The sequence below is a fragment of the Lissotriton vulgaris genome, chromosome 1_1, assembly GCF_964263255.1.
Source record: "Lissotriton vulgaris chromosome 1_1, aLisVul1.2, whole genome shotgun sequence".
Lineage (NCBI taxonomy): Eukaryota > Metazoa > Chordata > Amphibia > Caudata > Salamandridae > Lissotriton > Lissotriton vulgaris.
In genome coordinates this window covers 1,332,073,159-1,332,095,377 of record NC_141685.1, presented here as the reverse complement: position 1 = coordinate 1,332,095,377, position 22,219 = coordinate 1,332,073,159, and the positions used below count along the sequence as shown (strand labels likewise).

At 50.3% G+C, this 22,219-nt stretch overlaps 1 protein-coding gene across 5 annotated transcripts in view; it reads right to left on the bottom strand.

Moving 5' to 3' along the window:
* The window catches only part of ATF1 (activating transcription factor 1), a 331,728-nt gene that overhangs the window by 200,434 nt on the left and 109,075 nt on the right, over nt 1-22,219 (bottom strand). For 3 of the 5 annotated variants that reach the window (XM_086966315.1, XM_086966297.1, XM_086966329.1), the window contains one exon: nt 741-866. In XM_086966315.1, the coding sequence (XP_086822441.1) occupies nt 741-866 (126 nt within the window). The remainder of the gene's footprint in view (nt 1-740; nt 867-22,219) is intronic. The other 2 variants (XM_086966306.1, XM_086966322.1) reach the window with 1 other exon arrangement.

The following is a 22,219-nucleotide window of genomic DNA, read 5'->3' as shown; positions in this document are numbered from 1 at the left end:
GCTTTTACCAGAAAGGATAAATAGATGTACAGCGAGCTGTAAGGTTAAAACAAAGCTCATAGCTGGCATTTAAATGCGCACTTTCATGCCAGTTGTCAGAGCTTTAGTACAACGCTAAAACAAAAAGGATAGAAAAGTTTGAGTTGGAGCAGTTGCTTTATTAAAAAAAGAAAACAATTACACAGCGTGCGGAGTGCCTATTTCAAACACTGTAATTGTAAATGCAGCACAAGTTGTGAGGAGCCTGGAAATAAAAACAAGCTCTTGTCACTGCTGTGGGGAGGGGGGAGGGGGGAAGGGGGGAGGAGAAACGTGAGACACGGCCTGGCGGCCGTGAAAGTGAAAGTACGGCCGGCCGGCCGTGAATAATTAGGGGAGGAGAAATGCCAGAGGCAGAGCGCACAGCTTCAGATGCCTGTGGGAGGGAGGCTGGTGGCTTTGAAGGGCACACGCTTTTTTCACAGGCACTGCATGCAATCGCCGATGGTTAAGCTCTGGTTAAGCCCCAATATCTCTCGCAAGCTCAATGCGCACGCGCATTGACAGGCTCGACCTAAAAAGATGTACAAAATCGAGTGCAATTTAAATGGTTAAATTATACTTTACGTATTACCACCATTTCTACACCACAGGCATTATGGATATTACCTACTGAGGAATTTAAAACTCTTTACACTACTATAATGACAAAGGAGGACTACTGTTGACATAACACCTGAAACAGTGCAGTTTAAAATTACCTGTAATGTTTGTACCTGTGGTGAGTGTATTACGGAGGACTGTGCTGTCTGAATGACTCCCTGGACCTGAATTTGCTCTCCTGAGCCATGTAGAGCGGTCAAAGGACCAGGACTTCTTAGAGACATCTAAAAAACAAAATTGGGAAAATCAATTCTCAGAACATAAAAATAAAATAAAAAGAATTAAAACAGCATGGCAATCGCTTTTTAGATATCATGCATGACTTTCACAAAAATCAAAGGAATGTGTTTGTAAATAAATTTCTAATGAGAAAGGGCAATTGATGGACTAGCCTAGGAGAATACAAGATAGGAGAACAGTGTAAATGACTAGAGAAAAGAGCCTGTTACAGCAGTTTGCTTTTATTTGAAGAACTGGTAAATATCCTCTGCAGGAAACTGTTCTCTTTCAGGTAGAAAATAATGGAGAAGTAACACTAAAGTCCATGAAAAAAGTAATCTTAGATATGGCTGAGTAGTATTGCACTTACACAAGTGGAAATAAATGTTTCCTTTGCTGCTTGGATCGGCTAAAAGTTTATATTCTAAAGAGAACTATTATAAGTAAGCAAGCAAGGAACCACATATAAAATAACTAAAATCATCTGTTCAGGTAACTAGTGACACCAACACAGCCAATCAGTAAATAATGTATGCCCCTTATTAGTCGAGGTGTGCTTGAGAGAAAAGGGTATGTGTTAAGCTGAGATCAGGAACCCTGGTGTTGTGAGCGGTTTAAGAATTCCCAGGGTTCTTCTCCCATTGTGCCCCGTGGTGGAAGTCTATGGTGCCTAGGGGAAAATGATCCTAGATGGAAACGAGTGACCTAAAAAAAATTAAAAGTGACATTCACAATGAAAAGGGAGTTTCACATGGTCATACACAGGCCTTGTTCTCCTGAAAACAGGAATACCTCCATCCCATTAAGATAGCTAGTCCTAACAAGATCAGAGGTAACAGATCTGTTTCTTAACCTTCAGGAGGGCTTAAGTTAGACAGCATGAAGAGAGGTCCTCAGGATATACACTTGCTCTTTTTATCTCCATGACCAGGAATTACGAAATGCTATGAAGTACTGTGAGGAATTAATTTGTCAAACTTCAGGAATCAGCTCCTTAGCAAAGACCTACACAGCTAGAGAGAGATCAGACACAAAAATTTCAGACGACTCAAGATTGAGGTGACCACATTTTAGTAGGAAAGGGGATTTGTTGGGGATGCTGGGGCATCAAAAGAGCTTGGTTACTCCAGACTACAGGAACTCCATCAAACATCTAAAATCAACACCCGATTTAATTACACTTCTCTTTGGTCCAAAAATGACACTCCTTAACACCTTAATTGTGGCTACTTTCCAGATAATAACAGCCAACTGAATCCTCTGGATCCCACTATAATTTTTCAATGATGTAACTCCATCTGCCAGATCCATAGAACAGAAATACAATTGCAGACTCCGAACAAACAGTATCAAACCTCAAACTCTCCAGCTCTCGTAGTAGACGTTTGAAACAGCAGCATCAAAATGTGGCAGATCAACAGCATCCCAGAAGAAATCACCAAACCATCAAGCACACTGAACACAGACCATGAACTTCACCAGAATATAACACAACCTAGGTCTGTCTTATTGCTGCCTTATCTTCCTCTATGCACAACCTGCATAATACTGCATCAATAGATACTACATATCAAAATACCCTCCCTCACTCTGCCTCCACTGGTCTAGCCCAGGCCTTGCTAAGGCGAGTCAAATTTTATCAGGACAAACTATTTTTAAGGCCTTCTGGACAGATCTGATGAGAGAGCTCGCGCTGGCAAAGAGCACGCGTTTTGTTCACTGAGAAAGTGAATAAGCAATAAAGATGCCTTTACATCTTGTTTTATTATCTTCCCACATTTGCTGTGTGTCAAAATCTACAGGTCGAATGCTCAGCTTACAATTTCTAACACATTAATTGCTTTTTTTATCTGGAGATGCTTCTTTTAAACAAACGCATAGTAAAATCAAATACAGTCACTAAGTTAACAAGCATTGGAAATGCAATAGGGCTCGCATTAGGAAAGTTTGAGCTATTGGTCTTACAAATGAATTTTTTTTTTATTTATGTGTTATTTTTTAAAATAGCTAAATTAATAGCTTTGTCATTTACAATGCCAATAGTTATAACTTTCGAAAATGTGACACCTATAGCATTTGTAATGCAACATGTTTTGTATTTACGTGACTTAGATGTATTGATATTACAAATAACAATGGCTTTTAATTTTTTTAAATAATTAATACTTAAATAATTTATTTAATTTGTAATGGCAATAGCTTAAACTTTTGCAAATAACTTTTGTGAAGATTATGTTCAGTGTTTTTTATTGCGACGAAAATCCAAGAACAGGAGTGAAATATAAACATCTTTTTGTGATTTGTAATAAAGCGTGAAAGCTTGAAAACAGTTTGAAACATTGAAAGAACATATTTGAACCAGTGATGCTGTGGTTGCGCTGAGTGATGCTGTGGTTGCGCTGAGTGATGCTGTGGTGGTGCTGAGTGATGCTGTGGTGGGGCTGAGTGATGCTGTGGTGGGGCTGAGTGATGCTGTGGTGGGGCTGAGTGATGCTGTAGTTGCGCTGAGTGGTGTGTGCATCGGTGGAGCTTAGTGGGTGCATTGGTGGAGCTGTGTGGTGGGTGCATTGGTGGAGCTTAGTTGGCGCATCGGTGGAGCTGTGTGGTGGGTGCATCGGTGGAGCTGTGTGGTGGGTGCCTCGGTGGAGTTGTGTGGTGGGTGCCTCGGCGGTGGTGGGTGCATCGGTGGAGCTGTGTGGTGGGTGCTTCGGGGGAGCTGTGTGGTGGGTGCATCTGTGGAGCTGTGTAGTGGGTGCATCTGTGGAGCTGTGTGGTGGGTGCATCTGTGGAGCTGTGTGGTGGGTGCATCTGTGGAGCTGTGTGGTGGGTGCCTCGGAGGAGCTGTGTAGTGGGTGCCTTGGTGGAGCTGTATGGTGGGTACCTCAGTGAAGCTGTGTGGTGGGTGCATCAGTGGAGCTGTGTCAGTGGAGCTGTGTGGTGTGTGCATCGGTGGAGCTGGGTGGTGGGTGCATCGGTGGAGCTGTGTCGGTGGAGCTGTGTGGTGGGTGCATCGGTGGAGCTGTGTGGTGGGTGCATCGGTGGAGCTGTGTCGGTGAAGCTGTGTGGTGGGTGCATCGGTGGAGCTGGGTGGTGGGTGCATCGGTGGAGCTGTGTCGGTGGAGCTGTGTGGTGGGTGCATCGGTGGAGCTGGGTGGTGGGTGCATCGGTGGAGCTGTGTCGGTGGAGCTGTGTGGTGGCTGCATCGGTGGAGCTGTGTGGTGGCTGCATCGGTGGAGCTGTGTGGTGGGTGCATCGGTGGAGCTGGGTGGTGGGTGCATCGGTGGAGCTGTGTCGGTGGAGCTGTGTGGTGGGTGCATCGGTGGAGCTGGGTGGTGGGTGCATCGGTGGAGCTGTGTCGGTGGAGCTGTGTGGTGGCTGCATCGGTGGAGCTGTGTGGTGGGTGCATCGGTGGAGCTGGGTGGTGGGTGCATCGGTGGAGCTGTGTCGGTGGAGCTGTGTGGTGGGTGCATCGGTGGAGCTGTGTCGGTGGAGCTGTGTGGTGGGTGCATCGGTGGAGCTGGGTGGTGGGTGCATCGTGGAGCTGTGTCGGTGGAGCTGTGTGGTGGGTGCATCGGTGGAGCTGTGTGATGGCTGCATCGGTGGAGCAGTGTGGTGGCTGCATCGGTGGAGCTGTGTGGTGGGTGCATCGGTGGAGCTGTGTGGTAGGTGCATCGGTGGAGCTGGGTGGTGGGTGCATCGGGTGCATCGGTGGAGCTGTGTGGTGGGTGCATCGGTGGAGCTGGGTGGTGGGTGCATCGGTGGAGCTGGGTGGTGGGTGCATCGGTGCAGCTGTGTCGGTGCAGCTGTGTGGTGGGTGCATCGGTGGAGCTGTGTGGTGGGGGCATGGTAGAGCTGTGTGGTGGGTGGAGCTGTGTGGTGGGTGCCTCGGTGGAGCTGTGCGGTGGGTGCCTCGGTGGAGCTGTGGGGTGGGTGCCTCGGTGGAGCTGTGTGGTGGGTGCCTCGGTGGAGCTGTGTGGTGGGTGCCTCGGTGGAGCTGTGTGGTAGGTGCCTCGGTGGAGCTGTGTGGTGGGTGCCTCAGTGGAGCTGTGTGGTGGGTGCATCGGTGGAGCTGTGTCGGTGGAGCTGTGTGGTGGGTGCATCAGTGGAGCTGTGTGGTGGGTGCCTCGAAGGAGCTGTGTGGTGGGTGCATCTGTGGAGCTGTGTGGTGGGTGCCTTGGTGGAGCTGTAAGGTGGGTGCCTCGGTGAAGCTGTATGGTGGGTGCCTCGGTGAAGCTGTGTGGTGGGTGCATCGGTGGAGCTGTGTGGTGGGTGCATCGGTGGAGCTGTGTGGTGGGTGCATCGGTGGAGCTGTGTGGTGGGTGCATCGGTGGAGCTCTGTCGGTCAAGCTGTGTGGTGTGTGCATCGGTGGAGCTGGGTGGTGGGTGCATCGGTGGAGCTGTGTGGTGGCTGCATCGGTGGAGCTGTGTGGTGGGTGCATCTGTGGAGCTGTGTGGTGGGTGCATTGGTGGAGCTGTGTAGTGGGTGCATCGGTGGAGCTGGGTGGTGGGTGCATCGGTGGAGCTGTGTCGGTGGAGCTGTGTCGATGGAGCTGTGTGGTGGCTGCATCGGTGGAGCTGTGTGGTGGCTGCATCAGTGGAGCTGTGTGGTGGGTGCATCGGTGGAGCTGTGTGGTGGGTGCATCGGTGGAGCTGTGTCGGTGGAGCTGTGTGGTGGGTGCATCGGTGGAGCTGTGTGGTGGGTGCATCGGTGGAGCTGTGTGGTGGGTGCATCGGTAGGGCTGTGTGGTGGGTGCCTCGGTGGAGCGGTGTGGTGGGTGCCTCAGTGGAGCTGTGTGGTGGGTGCCTCAGTGGAGCTGTGTGGTGGGTGCATCGGTGGAGCTGTGTCGGTGGAGCTGTGTGGTGGGTGCATCTGTGGGTATGCAACAAGTGAAATGGACTCAGCGAGACTCCTGTGGTCCCCATGAGACCTACGGTAGGGACTGAGAGACTCCTTACAGTCAGAGGAGAGAGGTGGTTTAAGGGCTACCGTGGGAGGCCAGTGAAGTGAGGAAACGAGGAACACCCCACTGACATTTAGGCTATTGAAGGGAAATGAGTGACACTTTGTATGAGACTATTGCAGTGCGAATGAGGGACACAAGTATTTGAGGTGAGCGAGCGAGAGTAAGTGAAAAAATAGCGCTGCAAGAGACCACCGCTGTGGAGAGTGAGAGAGACCCAGCTGAGCTATTTTAATTGAATGACGAACAATGAGTGCGACAGGTACCGCGTAAGGGAGCACTCCTTTGGAGAGTGAGTGGGACTCTCGTTTAGCTGCATCGGTGGAGCTGTGTGGTGGCTGCATCGGTGGAGCTGTGTGGTGGGTGCATCTGTGGAGCTGTGTGGTGGGTGCATTGGTGGAGCTGTGTCGGTGGAGCTGTGTAGTGGGTGCATCGGTGGAGCTGGGTGGTGGGTGCATTGGTGGAGCTGTGTCGGTGGAGCTGTGTGGTGGCTGCATCGGTGGAGCTGTGTGGTGGCTGCATCAGTGGAGCTGTGTGGTGGGTGCATCGGTGGAGCTGTGTGGTGGGTGCATCGGTGGAGCTGTGTCGGTGGAGCTGTGTGGTGGGTGCATCGGTGGAGCTGTGTGGTGGGTGCATCGGTGGAGCTGTGTGGTGGGTGCATCGGTAGGGCTGTGTGGTGGGTGCCTCGGTGGAGCTGTGTGGTGGGTGCCTCAGTGGAGCTGTGTGGTGGGTGCCTCAGTGGAGCTGTGTGGTGGGTGCCTCAGTGGAGCTGTGTCGGTGGAGCTGTGTGGTGGGTGCATCTGTGGGTATGCAACAAGTGAAATGGACTCAGCGAGACTCCTGTGGTCCCCATGAGACCTACGGTAGCGACTGAGATACTCCTTACAGTCAGAGGAGAGAGGTGGTTTAAGGGCTACCGTGGGAGGACAGTGAAGTGAGGAAACGAGGAACACCCCACTGACATTTAGGCTATTGAAGGGAAATGAGTGACACTTTGTATGAGACTATTGCAGTGCGAATGAGGGACACAAGTATTTGAGGTGAGCGAGCGAGAGTAAGTGAAAAAATAGCGCTGCAAGAGACCACCGCTGTGGAGAGTGAGAGAGACCCAGCTGAGCTATTTTAATTGAATGACGGACAATGAGTGCGACAGGTACCGCGTAAGGGAGCACTCCTTTGGAGAGTGAGTGGGACTCTCGTTTACGGGTATGCAACAAGTGAAATGGACTCAGCGAGACTCCTGTGGTCTCCGTGAGACCTACGGTAGGGACTGAGAGACTCCTTACAGTCAGAGGAGAGAGGTGGTTTAAGGGGGAGACTGCATTCAACCATGGATCTGTATGAGGAGTGAGGGACACTCTGGCGTCTATGACGTAGGTGATGGAGTGAGACCGAGACCCCATTGAACTATAGGAGGTGTTTCATGATGACTGTGAGAGACGCGCACTGCCTGAGGTGAGTGATGGGGCGCGTGAGAGGGAGACTCCAATGATGTGAGTGACGTATAACTAGCGAGACTCCATTGAAGTGTGACACCTCTGACGTGGATTTGGGTGGGACTCCTCAGAAGTTTTGACGAAGCTATGGAGTTTGCTCACTTGAACCACATGTGCACAACGATGGGTTTGATGGTGAGTGATAGGTAATGGGTGAGACTTCACAACAGTATGGTTTAGGAAGTGACTGAGATTTTACCGGGGTGCGTGTGGCAGTAGCGCCTGACAGTCAGTCTCGTGGACGGATATGAAGTCACTACGAGTGTTTATTCTTCCGAGGTCGATAAATCGAGCGGCCGCTCTAATTGTGAGTCAAAAGCGTGTGTCACCTGCTTAAGGAAATGAAGCGCTTTGAAAGTACTGCGTGCTAATTACAGCATGTGTCCGCAATTAGTTTAACCCAAGGCTGCTGTAATCTCACATTGATCCGTGACTGCCCTCTGCAACTATTCCGATCCTGCAAGTCGGCAACTCGGGACCTTGACACCAGTGACCAGGTGCTCATCTTGTTTTTGTTGCAGATTTTATATAGCGCGAACTCGACCCAAAGGTATTGGAGCGCTTTACATAAGCACCGATTACGTTACACACAGGGCACAAGTCCTAACAAGGAAGCAAAGCAAACAGCCGGAGAAGAGAGACAACGGCAGGGATCGAAGTAAAGAGGAGGATGCAAGGAGAGGTACAGAGGGAGTTAGCATAAAAGGAGACACTGCCGGCGGCCGTGAAACTGAAAGTACGGCCGGCCGGCCGTGAATAATTAGGGGATGAGCGCACGCTGAGAAGCTGCCTTTGATGTGGTAATGCTAGGCAGGCAGGCAGGCGGCTGGTGGCATTGTGTACGCGCTTTTTAGGGCTTGCGCTTGCGCAATGACCTAAAAAGCACATGCACTCAAAGGAATCGCCAGTGGAATCGCCAGTGGTGGTTAAACACTGGATAAGCCCCTATAGAGCTTCCAGCTGTGCGCATGCGCACAGCAGGCGAGCCCTAATAAAAACGTTTAAAGAAAAAAGTGAAAGAAAAGGAAGGCAATGTTGGTCAATAGGATGTAGCCTGAAGAGGCTGTAAAAATGCCACTACTACTTTCAGGAAACAAACTCTACCGGCATCCCTTGATGCATTGTCAGTGGTAGCTACTCCAGTTCTTTATTCCTACTCTGGCTAATCACAAACCTGGAGCACAGCGATCGGGCTTTTTAGGTCTCGCAGAGAGACCTATTGGGGTCAAACCAGAAAGCTAAAACCAGGCGGATTTTGCAGAGTGCATGTGTGTCCGTGCACGCGCTTTCCATTTGCTTCCTGAGCCGCCTGCCTGCTTCACACATCAAAGCATCAGCCTCCCTCCCACCTCCCCCCTAATTGCTTTCACTTTCACGGCCGCGAGGCCATGAGCTACTTCAAAGGGATCCGCTCCCCACCCCCCCCCCACCGCTTGCATTTCCCGTACTTGTTTCCCCTTTCGGCCGCTTTGATGTTCTCAGTTAGCCATGCGCTCTCAGCCTCCTCTCTGCCTTTTACCTCCATATTTCTTGCTCTAGGTCCATTCCTTTCTCCCCATAGTTTCCTTCCTCACTGACTTTATCTGCATCTTTCTCCCTATCCTTTCATCCTTCTCTTTCTCCACCTTTCTTCCTCCGTCTTTCTACTGCTCCCTCTCGTGTGTGCTTTCTCCGCGTGCTTCTGCCTCCTACAGTGTTGATTTCCCACTCCCTGCCTCTGCCGCCTTCTGCTCGCAGTGGCAGACTGTCCGTTTCCTCAGTGCCACTGTCTGCTTGCTAAATATTGCATCTGCTGGTTTTATACCACCAGCCTGTCTGGGCAGGCTGCTGTGGGGTATGACCTAGCCAACATTCCTCTGCTAGGCTTTGGCACTCCAACTCTGCCTGCGAGTTCTGCTCTGCTGCTCCATGGGGCATAACTATGGCGCTAGCTCAATTACCTAAGCTTCCAAATCCCCCCCCCCCCCCCCGCCTTCATGTATTATGGCCTCCAATAGTTTACGGGTGGCATGAACATGTTAGATTAAACTTAATCTTGGGATCGGTAAAAGGCAGGCAAAATATGCGATCATTAACGGAAAAATAGTCATCCCTCCAGCAGTCATCTGTGCCACCCGCTCAGCATCTTCTGCTGCCTGAGAGCTCAATCCTCGCTTGCCTTTCGCTACCTTGCTTCTCCTCGGACTTTAGCACTCCGTGTGCCACACAGGGTTCTGTTGAGTGGGGTTACACTTGACACTATTGAACTACTTGCCTTTGTTCCGCCAATTTGGCAGGCAGAATGCTTTCACTTTCACGGCCGCCAGGCCATAAGATACTTCACAGGGATCCGCCCCCCCCCCCCTCCCCGCTGCTTGCATTTCCCGTACTTGTTTCCCCTTTCGGCCGCTTTGATGTTCTCAGTTAGCCACGCGCTCTCAGCCTCCTCTCTGCCTTTTACCTCCATATTTCTTGCTCTAGGTCCATTCCTTTCTCCCCATCGTTTCCTTCCTCACTGACTTTATCTGCATCTTTCTCCCTATTCTTCCATCCTTCCTCTTTCTCCACCTTTCTTCCTCCGTCTTTCTACTGCTCCCTCTCGTGTGTGCTTTCTCCACGTGCTTCTGCCTCCTACAGTGTTGATTTCCCACTCCCTGCCTCTGCCGCCTTCTGCTAGCAGTGGCAGACTGTCCGTTTCCTCAGTGCCACTGTCTTCTTGCTAAATATTGCATCTGCTGGTTTTATACCACCAACCTGTGTGGGGAGGCTGCTGTGGGGTATGACCTAGCCAACATTCCTCTGCTAGGCTTTGGCACTCCAACTCTGCCTGCGAGTTCTGCTCTGCTGCTCCATGGGGCATAACTATGGCGCTTGCTCAATTACCTAAGCTTCCAAATCCCCCCCCCCCCGCACCCCTCTCCATGTATTATGGCCTCCAATAGTTTACGGGTGGCATGAGCATGTTAGATTAAACTTAATCTTGGGATCGGTAAACGGCAGGCAAAATATACGAGCATTAACGGAAAAATAGTCATCCCTCCAGCAGTCAACTGTGCCACCCGCTCAGCATCTTCTGCTGCCTGGCAGCTCAATCCTCGCTTGCCTTTCGCTACCTTGCTTCTCCTCGGGCTTCAGCACTCCGTGTGCCACACAGGGTTCTGTTGAGTGGGGTTACACTTGACACTAACTATTGAACCACTTGCCTTTCTTCCGCCAATTTGGCAGGCAGAATAATGTATGTAGGTTTTTCCTGAGAGGCTTGTGAGACACTGGCATTATTGGAGCTGCCTTCCCTCACTGACTCGTAAAGCATGTCTGTGGTCCATCAAGGTCCATCTCCTGTACTGTGTGTGCTTGGTAATTTGACACTCCAACTCTGCCTGCAAGTCCCGTTCTGCTGCTCCATGGGGCATCACTATGTCGCTTGCTCAGTTACCTAAGCTTCCACCCCTCCCCATATGTTATGGCCTCCAGTAGTTTACGGGTGTCACGAGCATGTTGGATGAAACTTAATCTTGGGATCGGTAAACGGCAGGCAAAATATGAGAGTTTGTAGTTGCACTTTAACTGTTCAGTATCGTTCTCGACGTCACATTTGTGCTTATTTTGTCAACATCGTGAGGATGAAAGACCAGTTCAGCAGTTTTCACATTGGAAGCTGTGATCAGATTGCAAGGGGTACCTACAGTATTCGAATTTTATATTTCTGCAGTAAATTTCTGGGTGATAGCCTGATTTGTTTTTTAAAACACGAGTAGTGTTGTCAGGCTTGGTAGCCAAGATACAGTGGAGTGAGGTGGTTTATGGTAAAATGGAGAAGCAGTGAGTAAGACCAACTGAGCACCCTGGGTTTACTGTCTCCACGTTGGCTGCCATCCCTGGCATTTTGATGTTTTAAATGCTTATCTTTTTGTGTTGCCAGTGTTTGCAGAAAGCACTCGCTATAGCTGCACTGGTCTATTTTTTTCATGTTTCTCTCACAGCCCTCCATTGACTATATTTCACGCACCTCTACTACCATAACCAGGCTATTTTTACACCTCTCTTACCAGCCTGCGGCATCTCTTTTATTCCCAGTCATCTTCTGCTAGGCATCACAGCATCACTCAGCCCCACAACAGGACCACTCAGCACCACCAAAGCATCACTCAGCTCCACCACAGTATCCCTCAGCACCACCACAGCACCACTCAGCACCACCACAGCACCACCACAACACCACGCAGCACCACCACAGCATCACTCAGCACCGCCACAGCATCACTAAGCACCGCCACAGCATCACTAAGCACCGCCACAGCATCACTAAGCACCACCACAGCACCCCTCAGCACCACCACATTATCCTTCAGCACCACAACAGCACCACTCAGCACCACCTCATTATCACTCAGCACACCACATTATCACTCAGCACCCCCACATTATCACTCAGCACCACCACATTATCACTCAGCACTACCACAGCACCACTATGCACCACCACAGCATCATTCAGCACCAGCACAGCACCACTCAGCACCACCACAACCACACTCAGCACCACCACATTATCCCTCAGCACCACCACAGCATCACTCAGCGCAACCACAGCATCCCTCAGCACCACCACAGCATCACTCAGCACCACCACAGCATCACTCAGCACCACAACAGCATCACTCAGCACCACCACAGCATCACTCAGCACCACCACAGCATCACTCAGCACCACCACAGCATCACTCAGCACCACCACAGCATCACTCAGCACCACCACAGCATCACTGGTTCAAATACCTTCTCTCAATGTTTCAAGCTTTATTACAAATGGCACAAAAAGATGTTAATATTTCACTTCTGTTCTTGGATTTTGTCACAATAAAATACACTGAACATAATATTCACAAAAGTTAACCTATTGCCATTATAAATTACAATCACTTTTATTTAAGTATTAATTATTTAAAAAAATTAAAAGCCATTGTTATTTGTAATATCAATACATCTAAGTCACGTAAATACAAAACATGTTGCATTACAAATGCTATAGGTGTCACATTTGCGAAAGTTATAACTATTGGCATTGTAAATGACAAAGCTATTAATTTAGCTATTTATAAAACCAACACATAAATAAAAAAATTGTCATTTACAAGACCAATAGCTCAAACTTTCCTAATGCGAGATCTATTGCATTGCAAATGCTTGTTGGTCTTATTGCTGAAAAGAGCATCCTCTAGATCCAAAAGTAAATTTGGGGATAATATCAGTCATTGAGGAGTTGATTAAGCTTGGGGTTTTCGCCTAGATTGTCAGCAGATTACATAAATCCCTTTTTCATACAAAGATTGTAGGAAAAGATCAATGTCTACGGAGTCGAGCAGGAACTGCACACAATTACAAATGTGTTATCCTCATTTTTCCTGTGGTCCACAGCCACCATTTTTCTTGTATCCCTATAAATGCCCACTGGTTTACAGTGATGGATCTATGTTCATCCTTCATTTCTATACGCAGCCTCGATGAGAACCAGATCTTCTTCATGTTCTCAATAGGGTGATTTCAACTTTCATAACTGAGATTCCCTCTAAGCTTTAGGTAGTCTTCGTCGATCTTTCTCTAAACAAGCTTTAAGGAAAGATTTGGATATTTTGCTCATTCCCAGTAGCTATATTCGTGCAGCGAGTTGATGACTTACTGTTGGCCTCGGTTACTTTAGATCATTACAAAATTGCCTACATCCTCACTAAATTAGCTAAGAAATGGCAAAAGGCTTCAAGGAGAAATCGCGATTATGTCTCCCCTTTGGTATGTAATCTTGGTAACGAGGTCTCTGCCAGAAAGTGCCACTTGTCATAAGAACAGATTGAAGCCATCCATAAATTGCACTGTCCAGTGGCTGTCTTCAAGGTATGAATTGTCTTGGGTATTGCTGGGTACTGCAGACAATGGAACACTGGGTATGCGCTGCTGTGGCAAAGTCCATGAATAAATATGTCAAAAGTGCACCCATGAACATTTGCAGTGGTCTAGAGGAGCTGAACATGCGTTTGTACATATAAAATAAGATCCTGTCTCTGCACCCTCCTTGGGGTGATCAGATTATGCAAGACTATTTACTATGGTCATAACTGGGATGGATTTGTCCTTGGGGTACCAGTACAAGGTCATGGAGACCAGAAAAAAAAAATTGTGTACTCTTCTTCCGCTTTAGAATCCCTAGCGGCAGCTCTCCCTCCATGCTTCTGGTCTGTAGCCGCTGCTGCATCTTGTTGAATTATCCAAAAATATTGCTTTGTGTTCCACCTAGATTGCTCCTCTACATTTCTCTGTTGTTGCTCCGCTCTTCACAACCAAAAATCAACATTTTTCCTTTGCCAAGTTGTCCCGATGTGAAATTCTGTTATCTGCCTCCCATATTACACTAATTGGTTGCCCTATTCTCAGCCTGGCACCTCTGAAGACCACCAGTAAAGGAAACCCCTGGAAAGGGGCGACCACTCGGTCCCCCCGAACGTATGGTTGGGGGCCCAGATCCTCCCGGGAAACCATTTTTGGGCGAGGGGGCGTGTCACGGCTGGTATGCCCAAAGCGGCGTAGCCGGGGCACGCCTTTTCCCGCCCAAGAGGGGTTGTCCTAGACACCTACACCGATGGCCACGCCCAGTAGGCGTTCCGGCGGAGGGTTCACGCCCTCCCGACGAGGAATAAAGAGAGCAGGAATCCAAAGAAGCATCCTCTTGTTCCTGTGCTTGGAAGCTGCACCCACTCGTTGCATGTGAGCCCTCGACGGAACAAGGAGCAATTTTGACCCACCCACCAGCCCCTTATGGCAATGTTTTTCTGCAATAAAGTCTTTTGTCTTTAATAAACATCTTCTTCCCTCAGGTGTTGCGATGTATGAAGGTCTAGTTTAATGATATGATTTCTGTCTGAAGGTACTAATTTTCTTGTAGCATAGACAAACATGCAAGTAGACAAGATGATGTTTTTTCCCTTAGTAGGTAATCAATGTCGTATTTATTTTTTGGTCGGGCGGTAAGGTCATGATCGGTGAGCAGTAATTTCAAGATCCCTAGAGGGGGGCGCCACCCACTATGGATGGGAGCGCCTGGGGGAAGGCGGCCATTGGCCCCTCCCACGGGGAGGCGGCACCCACCAAGTATGGGTCGCCTAGGGGAAGACGGCCATAGACCCCTTCCAGGGGAGGAGGCGGCTATATGCCCCTCCTACGAATTTCCCGGGGCCCGGATATCCGAGACGGCGGATGTGATAGACAGTGTGGGGTGGGAGGGGGGAGTCCACGCTGCCTTCTTACAGACACCTCACACGGGTCCTCGGACGACCTTTAAGATGGCGTCGAGTTTAAATGGGGGGCCCCCAACAAGACAAGGGAAATTGGAGTTGGCACAGAGGACACAGTCCTCTGCGCATGCGCCACTCACACCGTGAGGGCGAGAGTTTTGGTAGTAGGGATCTGACACCGGTTGTGACCTTGCCGTTGGCCCGTAATGCTAGGATGTACAATTTTAATTTAGAAAGTATGCATTTGCAGGATGTTAGACTCGGCTAGGAAAACCTTTGTATTAGAGATTTGTTAAGGTTAGCCAATGAACATGTCTTCATCGAAATGTAATAAATGAAAATTGTACATGATATGAAACTTTTATTTAATGTTTTAATTTTGTTTCATATTTTAATAAATACGGCCGGGAGGGTAACTCCCTCCCGCCTTCCAAAAGTTCAGAACTGCGTTCGTCTCCCATCCTTGGGGATTGTGTTGGGAGGGGGTGACGGGTACCCCGGCCATATGATACTGTTGAATTGTAAGTGAGAATGTAACAAAGCCTCACAGATAGATCCTTACCAAACTGAACTAAAGTATTTTTTGGATGGGTATTGCCTTAGAAATGACAAAGGTTACATGGTTGTAGGTTAAGCTGTAGGTACTGTATATCAAATTGTTGAAATCTAGCACTTGCCCAAAGAAGATGTGAGATACACCCAGGTTGCTGAACTTGTTGCCCTCACCTGTGCCTGTCTCTTGGCGGTGAAAAGTTTCGAAACTGTGTTAAAATTATTAGTTCGGAGTCAAAAATGACTTTGGGTTTCTCTTGATGAAGAGGATTTCTTTACTTCTGCCAGTACTCCCATAAAGAATGGTTTGCGTGTCCCAAACTAAATGCTTTGGTGTTAAAGTGTGCACCCCACCAATGCCCTTGCGACTCCGCTGCTAGACAAGCTGCTTTATTGCAAACCAACGATGTTGCAATGTATGCTGTACAAACTAATTTGTTTCCCATATTCTGCTTAAAAGATATGTATATTTTGCGGGCGCTAGCCTCGGAAAGTGATAGATAGTATTGAATTGGATTGGATAAGGGAGTATTGAGAGTCCCCTCAGGAGGTGTGGTGGCCCTAAACCTTCTACTAACCAACCTTGCATGTTTGTATCATGAGCTGCCCATATCGGTATGACATGATCCGTGCCCTCTGCAACCCACTAGTAAGCACCCTTTTTTCCCTTGTATTGCCCAGAACTATTGCCTTTCAGTGCCACTTGTCAGTCACGTAATGATAGGAGGGGACCAAGAACACTGCTGTTGTCAATCAATCAATCAATCAATCAATCAATCAAGCATTTGTATAGCGCACTACTCACCCGGAGGGTCTCAAGGCGCTTGGGGATGGGGGGTCCGCTACTGCTCGAACAGCCAGGTCTTGAGCTGCTTCCTGAAGGCGAGGTGGTCTTGGGTCAGGCGGAGGTGGGTCGGGAGGGAGTTCCAGGTCTTGGCGGCCAGGTAGGAGAAGGACCTTCCTCCTGTGGTGGCTCTTCGGATGCGGGGGACGGCGGCGAGGGCGTGGTTGGTCGATCGAAGCTGGCGTGTGGGAGTGTAGAAGTTGAGGCGGCTGTTGAGGTATCTTGGGCCTTGGTTGTGTAGGGTTTTGTGTGCGTGGGTGAGGAGACGGAAGGTGATTCTTTTGTTGACCGGGAGCCAGTGCAGGTCTCTCAGGTGTCCGGAGATGTGGCTGTGTCGGGGGATGTTGAGGATGAGCCTTGCTGAGGCGTTCTGGATCCGCTGGAGTCTCCTTTGGAGTTTGGCGGTGGTTCCGGCATAGAGGGAGTTGCCGTAGTTCAGACGGCTGGTGACGAGGGCCTGGGTGACCGTCTTCCTGGTCTCGGTGGGGATCCACCGGAAGATCTTACGTAGCATGCGCAGGATGTTGAAGCATGACGAGGAGACGGCGTTGACTTGTCTGGTCATGGAGAGGGAGGAGTCCAGGATGAAGCCCAGGTTGCGTGCGTGGTCTGTGGGTATGGGTGCGCTGCCCAGGGCGGTGGGCCACCAGGAGTCGTCCCAGGTGGAGGGTGAAGAGCCCAGGATGAGGACTTCCGTCTTGTATGAGTTCAGTTTCAGGCGGCTGTTCATCATCCACTCGGCTACGTCTGTCATTCCTTCGTGTAGAATGGCTCTGGCGGTAGCGGGTTCGTTGGTGAGGGAGAGGATCAGCTGGGTGTCGTCGGCGTAAGAGATGATGTTGAGGTTGTGTTGGCGTGCGATGGCCGCGAGGGGGCTCATGTAGACGTTGAAGAGGGTGGGGCTGAGCGAGGAGCCTTGAGGAACGCCGCAGATGACTTCGGTGGCTTCTGATCTGAACAGGGGGAGGCGGACTCTCTGTGTCCTTCCGGCGAGGAAGGAGGTGATCCATTCTAGTGCCTTCTCTTGGATTCCGACGTTGCTGAGGCGCTGCACTAGGGTGCGGTGGCAGACAGTGTCGAAAGCCGCGGAGAGGTCCAGGAGGATGAGGGCCGCAGTTTCCCCGTTGTCGAGCAAGGCTTGGATGTCATCGGTGGCTGCGATAAGGGCGGTCTTGGTGCTGTGGTTGGCCAGGAAGCCGGACTGCGAGAGGTCGAGGGATCCGTTCGTCTCGAGGAAAGCGGCAAGCTGCTTGTTGACGGTCTTCTCGATGACTTTGGCCGGAAACGGGAGGAGCGAGATGGGGCGGTAGTTTTTTAGTTCGGTGGGGTCCGCTGATGGTTTCTTCAGTAGAGCGCTGATTTCGGCGTGCTTCCAGCTCTCTGGGAAGGTAGCGGTGTCGAAGGAGGTGTTGATGATGTCCCGCAGGTGGGGTGCGATGACAGCTTCGGCCTTGTTAAAGACGTGGTGAGGGCAGGGGTCGATTGGGGATCCGGAGTGGATGGAGTTCATTGTGCGGATGGTGTCTTCGGTGGTGGTCGGGGTCCAGGTGCGGAGGGTGGCGGTGGGGGTCGTTGGTGCGGTCATAGGGTGCGTCGGTTGTGTGCTGAAGCTGTTGTGTATGTCTGCGATCTTGTTGTGGAAGTAGGAGGCGAGGGAGTTGCAGAGGTCTTGTGATGGGGTGATGTTGTTGTTTCCCGCGTTGGGACTGGAGAGCTCTTTGATGATGTTGAAGAGTTCCTTGCTGTTGTGTGCGTTGTTGTCCAGTTGTTCCTTGAATGCGGTTTTCTTGGTGGTATGGATCAGTTGGTGGTGTTTTCGGGTTGCGAGCTTGAGGGTGGTCATGTTGTCTGGCGTAGGGTCTCTGCGCCAGGCTCGCTCGAGGGCACAGCAGTTTTTCTTGGAGCTCTTGAGTTAGTCGGTGAACCAAGGTGTTTTCTTACTGCCGGGTCTGCTGGGCGGGGTACTCAGTGGGGCGAGGTTGTCTGCGCAGTTGCTGAGCCACTTCGTGAGGTTGTTGGCGGCCTGGCTGGGGTTCGCAGAGTAGGTGGGGGGGTCTTGGCTCAGGGCTGCGGTGAGCTGGTCGGCTGTGATCTTGTTCCAGTTTCTGCATGCGACCTGTTGCTGGTGGTGGTGGATCGTGTTCTTTTTGAAGCTGAAGTGGACGCAGCTGTGGTCCGTCCCGTGGAGTCCGGTGGCGTGGCTGAAGGCGATGTGTTTGCTGGATGAGAAGATGGGGTCGAGTGTGTGTCCGGCGTAGTGGGTGGGGGAGGTCACCAGCTGCTTGAGACCGAGGTTGTCGAGGTTGTCCAGCAGGGTGGTGGTGTTGCGGTCGTTGTTGTTCTCCAGGTGAAAGTTGAGGTCCCCGAGGAGGATGTAGTCAGCGGAGGGGAGGGCGTGCAGGCTGATTAAGTCGGCGATGTCTTCGCTGAATTGTGTGCGCGGTCCCGGGGGTCTGTAGATGAGGGTTCATCCTCCTTCCTAGCCCCCTCCCTCCCCTTTTGTGCACCTCCAAATGGATTTCATACATTTGTCTAATTGTGACTCTTTACCCTTATATGCTGATAACTGTATGAATATTTTTGGGCTGGGTGGAGGTTTATCCCTGAGAAAGAGCAGGTGCTATTACTGTAGATAAGAGCTTATTTGGGAACTTTCCCCCTATTTCGCCACCTCTAAAATGACCAAGGAACACACTACATTTCATCAGTACAGGAGGGTTGAAAAGCATTCAGGATCAACTAACACTGTCAATTAACCTATGGCCCTGAGTCAGCAGGGAAGGTAGCAAGGAACTATGATTCATTAAAGTATCAGACAGTCAAGGTCTGTTCCGAAACCCAACTGAAATGCCTGAGGCCTTGCCTCTAGCTCTGTGATCCATGAGGGCCATACCAACCCAAAGAACCAGAATGAGATAGTTATGGAAAGCCCTGCGATGTTACCTTCAAATATACCTATTTCAGCTGCTAAGTTAGACCTGCAATTAAATTATGATACTGTTCTCTTATACCGCAGAAAATGTAGTTGCTCTTTCTACAGTTTCCGTTCTCAGACTCAAGCTGCCTTACCTGGCTATCCAGCTAAAGTCTGCCACGCACACCAGTTCAGGGAATGGTTGTATATCCGGATCCTTCACAAGAAGTCTACCCTGCAACATGGCTGGCATGGTCTGCACCAGGTGTTACTCATCACCATGGAGAAGTGATGTAGATAGCAGGTAAGGGTTCACTTCTCCCTGTAAAAGTGTACTGCACCTCCCAGAGATGCCTGCCCAGCAGTGTTCTTCACAACAGCACCAAGCCCTATACCAGGACATACTGCTGGAATTCCTCATTACTGTCTTGCCACCTGCATGCGGTTCAAACCTCTTCCAGTGGCCCAGCCTAGCATCGCTATCTGCCTCTTGACAGCCCCGTAATGAGGCGCCATCACCCCTCATAGTTACCACCTCTGTACGGGTTGAGTAAACATCTCCTCGATAATGGATCCCTCGGTTGGTCTGGCCTACTCTCTTCGATGTTGCAATCACCCTCAGGCTCTCCGTGGGATACTTCATCGCTGAAGAATGGGGAGCTGTTGGAGAGCCAAACTGTACTGCAACTGTCCTTGGAATGGATGGATCTGCCGCTCTGTGTATGAGAAGAACTTGCTGCTAATTGAGAAATATCGCCAATGCAGGATCTGCACTCACTTGCCTGCTGATGTTCGGCCTTTGATCATAGGGCCGCTCAGTAATAATACAAGTTGACTTGATTTTTTCTACTATGGGCAGAGACCTCCTGAATGTGCCAGCGCCTCCAGTGAGTCTTGGCAATGCAACGAAGATTATAAGAGTCCCAGTAGCTATTATTTGTGTACTTTGAACATGGGCATTTTTTGGAATGATTGAAAATGGTGAATAGCCAAAAGCAGTAAAGGTACTCAAAAGTGTAAGAGTAAACGTACACATGCAGATTCAGTCATGTCCAAGTTTACTTTTGTGACCGGCCCCCTGTATACTTTGATGAAACTACATTTGTGCATCATCCACATTGCTTTCAGTAACAAAGACTATGCCCATGTACATCCACTTGATAATATTGAGGATGATGATGAAAAATGTAGCAATGAAATTTGTAAACTTAAGTGGTTAGGCTTTATGCCATGAAATTGTTGTAGGTTTCCACTTCACAGTGAAAATAGGTGCCACGAAGACATTACATTTTTTATATAATATTCTGTTAATATTACCAATTTTATATAATTTTTAGGTTGAGCCTGGGCAGCGCATGCATGCTGTATTGAGGTAGGGACTTGAAGCTCCGCCCACTCAGTGCCCACATTTTTTATTGGCTTGTGTCATTATCCACTGTAAACTGTGGCTGTTCATTGGTCAAAAGGCTTAGTAGGCTCTCCTTAGTACTGCCTTGTCTTATTTTGTAACCTCCAATGGCGACACCCCCTGTTAAGTGTGGTGTTGCTCGGTAGGCTTTAATTATAGCCTCCGAGCACTATTTTCTTAAATAGCTTTGTCCTGCCTGTTCTTGCAGGCAGGACACGCTGTCTCTGAACCCTTTTTTAGGTTGAGCCCAGAGCAGCGCATGCGCTGCTTGCTCGACTTTTAGTAAGGGGCTTTTCAAAGTGCTACCCACAAGCTTTTCTTGGCCTGAAGATTGCCTGGACGCACACACCCCCCATCTGCCTTTCTCATCTCTTCCTCCGGACCATTACTTTCACTTTCGCGGCTGCCAAACTCCTTCTAAAATGACTTCACCAGACGTTAAAGATGCTTTTCTTGAAAGTTCTGTGCTCAGTTTGTAAAGGAGGCCCAAGAATCCGCGGGTGTTAACTCATTTTTAATACAGAAATAAGCACAGTACTTTCAACTAAGTGCATGCCAACTGTGGAGCCCGCTGGAACCGACTTCATTAGCAGCCCTCTGTGTGATTCCCACATCTGGCTTAACGTAGAGATGTGGCTTCACTGCTATTGCATAAACTGCATGGACAGTGTGCGTTTTATACACCACAGGAATAAGTCCATTAGAAGACCGAGCACTGCTGGGATCGTGTGAATTCGCCAAGTGCATAAAATTGCAACTTGGTGAACTTTTTTTTAACCTAAAAACTTCAGTTTAAGAGGGTATTTCTCGTGGCTGGATACTGTGAGTGGCTTCTACGTGTAGGCAGTATGGAAGAGCCCACGCCAACTGAATCTCTCCTGTCCACTCCACCCCACCCTCTCCTGTCCACTCCACCTCACCCTCTCCTGTCCACTCCACCTCACCCTCTCCTGTCCACTCCACCTCACCTTCTCCTGCTCTCTCTACCTCACCCTTTCCTGCTCACCCTACCCGACCCTCTCCTGCCCACTCCACATGGCCCTCTCCTGCCCACTCTACCTCACCCGCTCCTTCCCACTCTACCTCACCCTTCCCTGCCCACTCTACTTGTCACTATCCTGCCCACTGCAGCTGACCCTATCCTGGCCACTCCACCTGACCCTCTCCTGCCCACTGCACCTGGTCCGCTCCTGCCCACTCTAACTCACCCACTCCTGCCCACTCTACCTCACCCTTTCCTGACAACTCTACCTGTCCCTCTCCTGCCCACTGCAGCTGACCCTCTCCTGTCCACTCTACCTCACCCTCTCCTGCCCACTCCACCTCACCCTCTTCTGCCCACTCCACCTCACCCTCTCCTGCCCACTCCACCTCACCCTCTCCTGCCCACTCCACCTCAATCTCTCCTGCCCACTCCACCTCACCCTCTCCTGGCCATTCTGCCTGACACTCTCTGCCCACTCCACCTGGCCCTCTCCTGTCTACTTCACCTGACCATCTTCTGCCCACTCCACATGACCCTCTCCTGCCCACGCTACCTCACCCTCTCCTGCCCATTCTATCTCACCCTCTCCTGCCCACTCCACCTGGCCCTCTCCTGCCCACTCCACCTGGCCCTCTCCTGCCCACTCCACCTGGCCCTCTCCTGCCCACTCCACCTGGCCCTCTACCTGCCCACTCCACCTGGCCCTCTACCTGCCCACTCCACCTGACCCTCTACCTGCCCACTCCACCTGGCCCTCTCCTGCCCATTCCACCTGGCCCTCTCCTGCCCATTCCACCTGGCCCTCTCCTGCCCATTCCACCTGGCCCTCTCCTGCCCACTCCACCTGGCCCTCTCCTGCCCACTCCACCTGGCCCTCTCCTGCCCACTCCACCTGATCCTCTCCTGCCCACTCCACCTGACCCTCTACCTGCC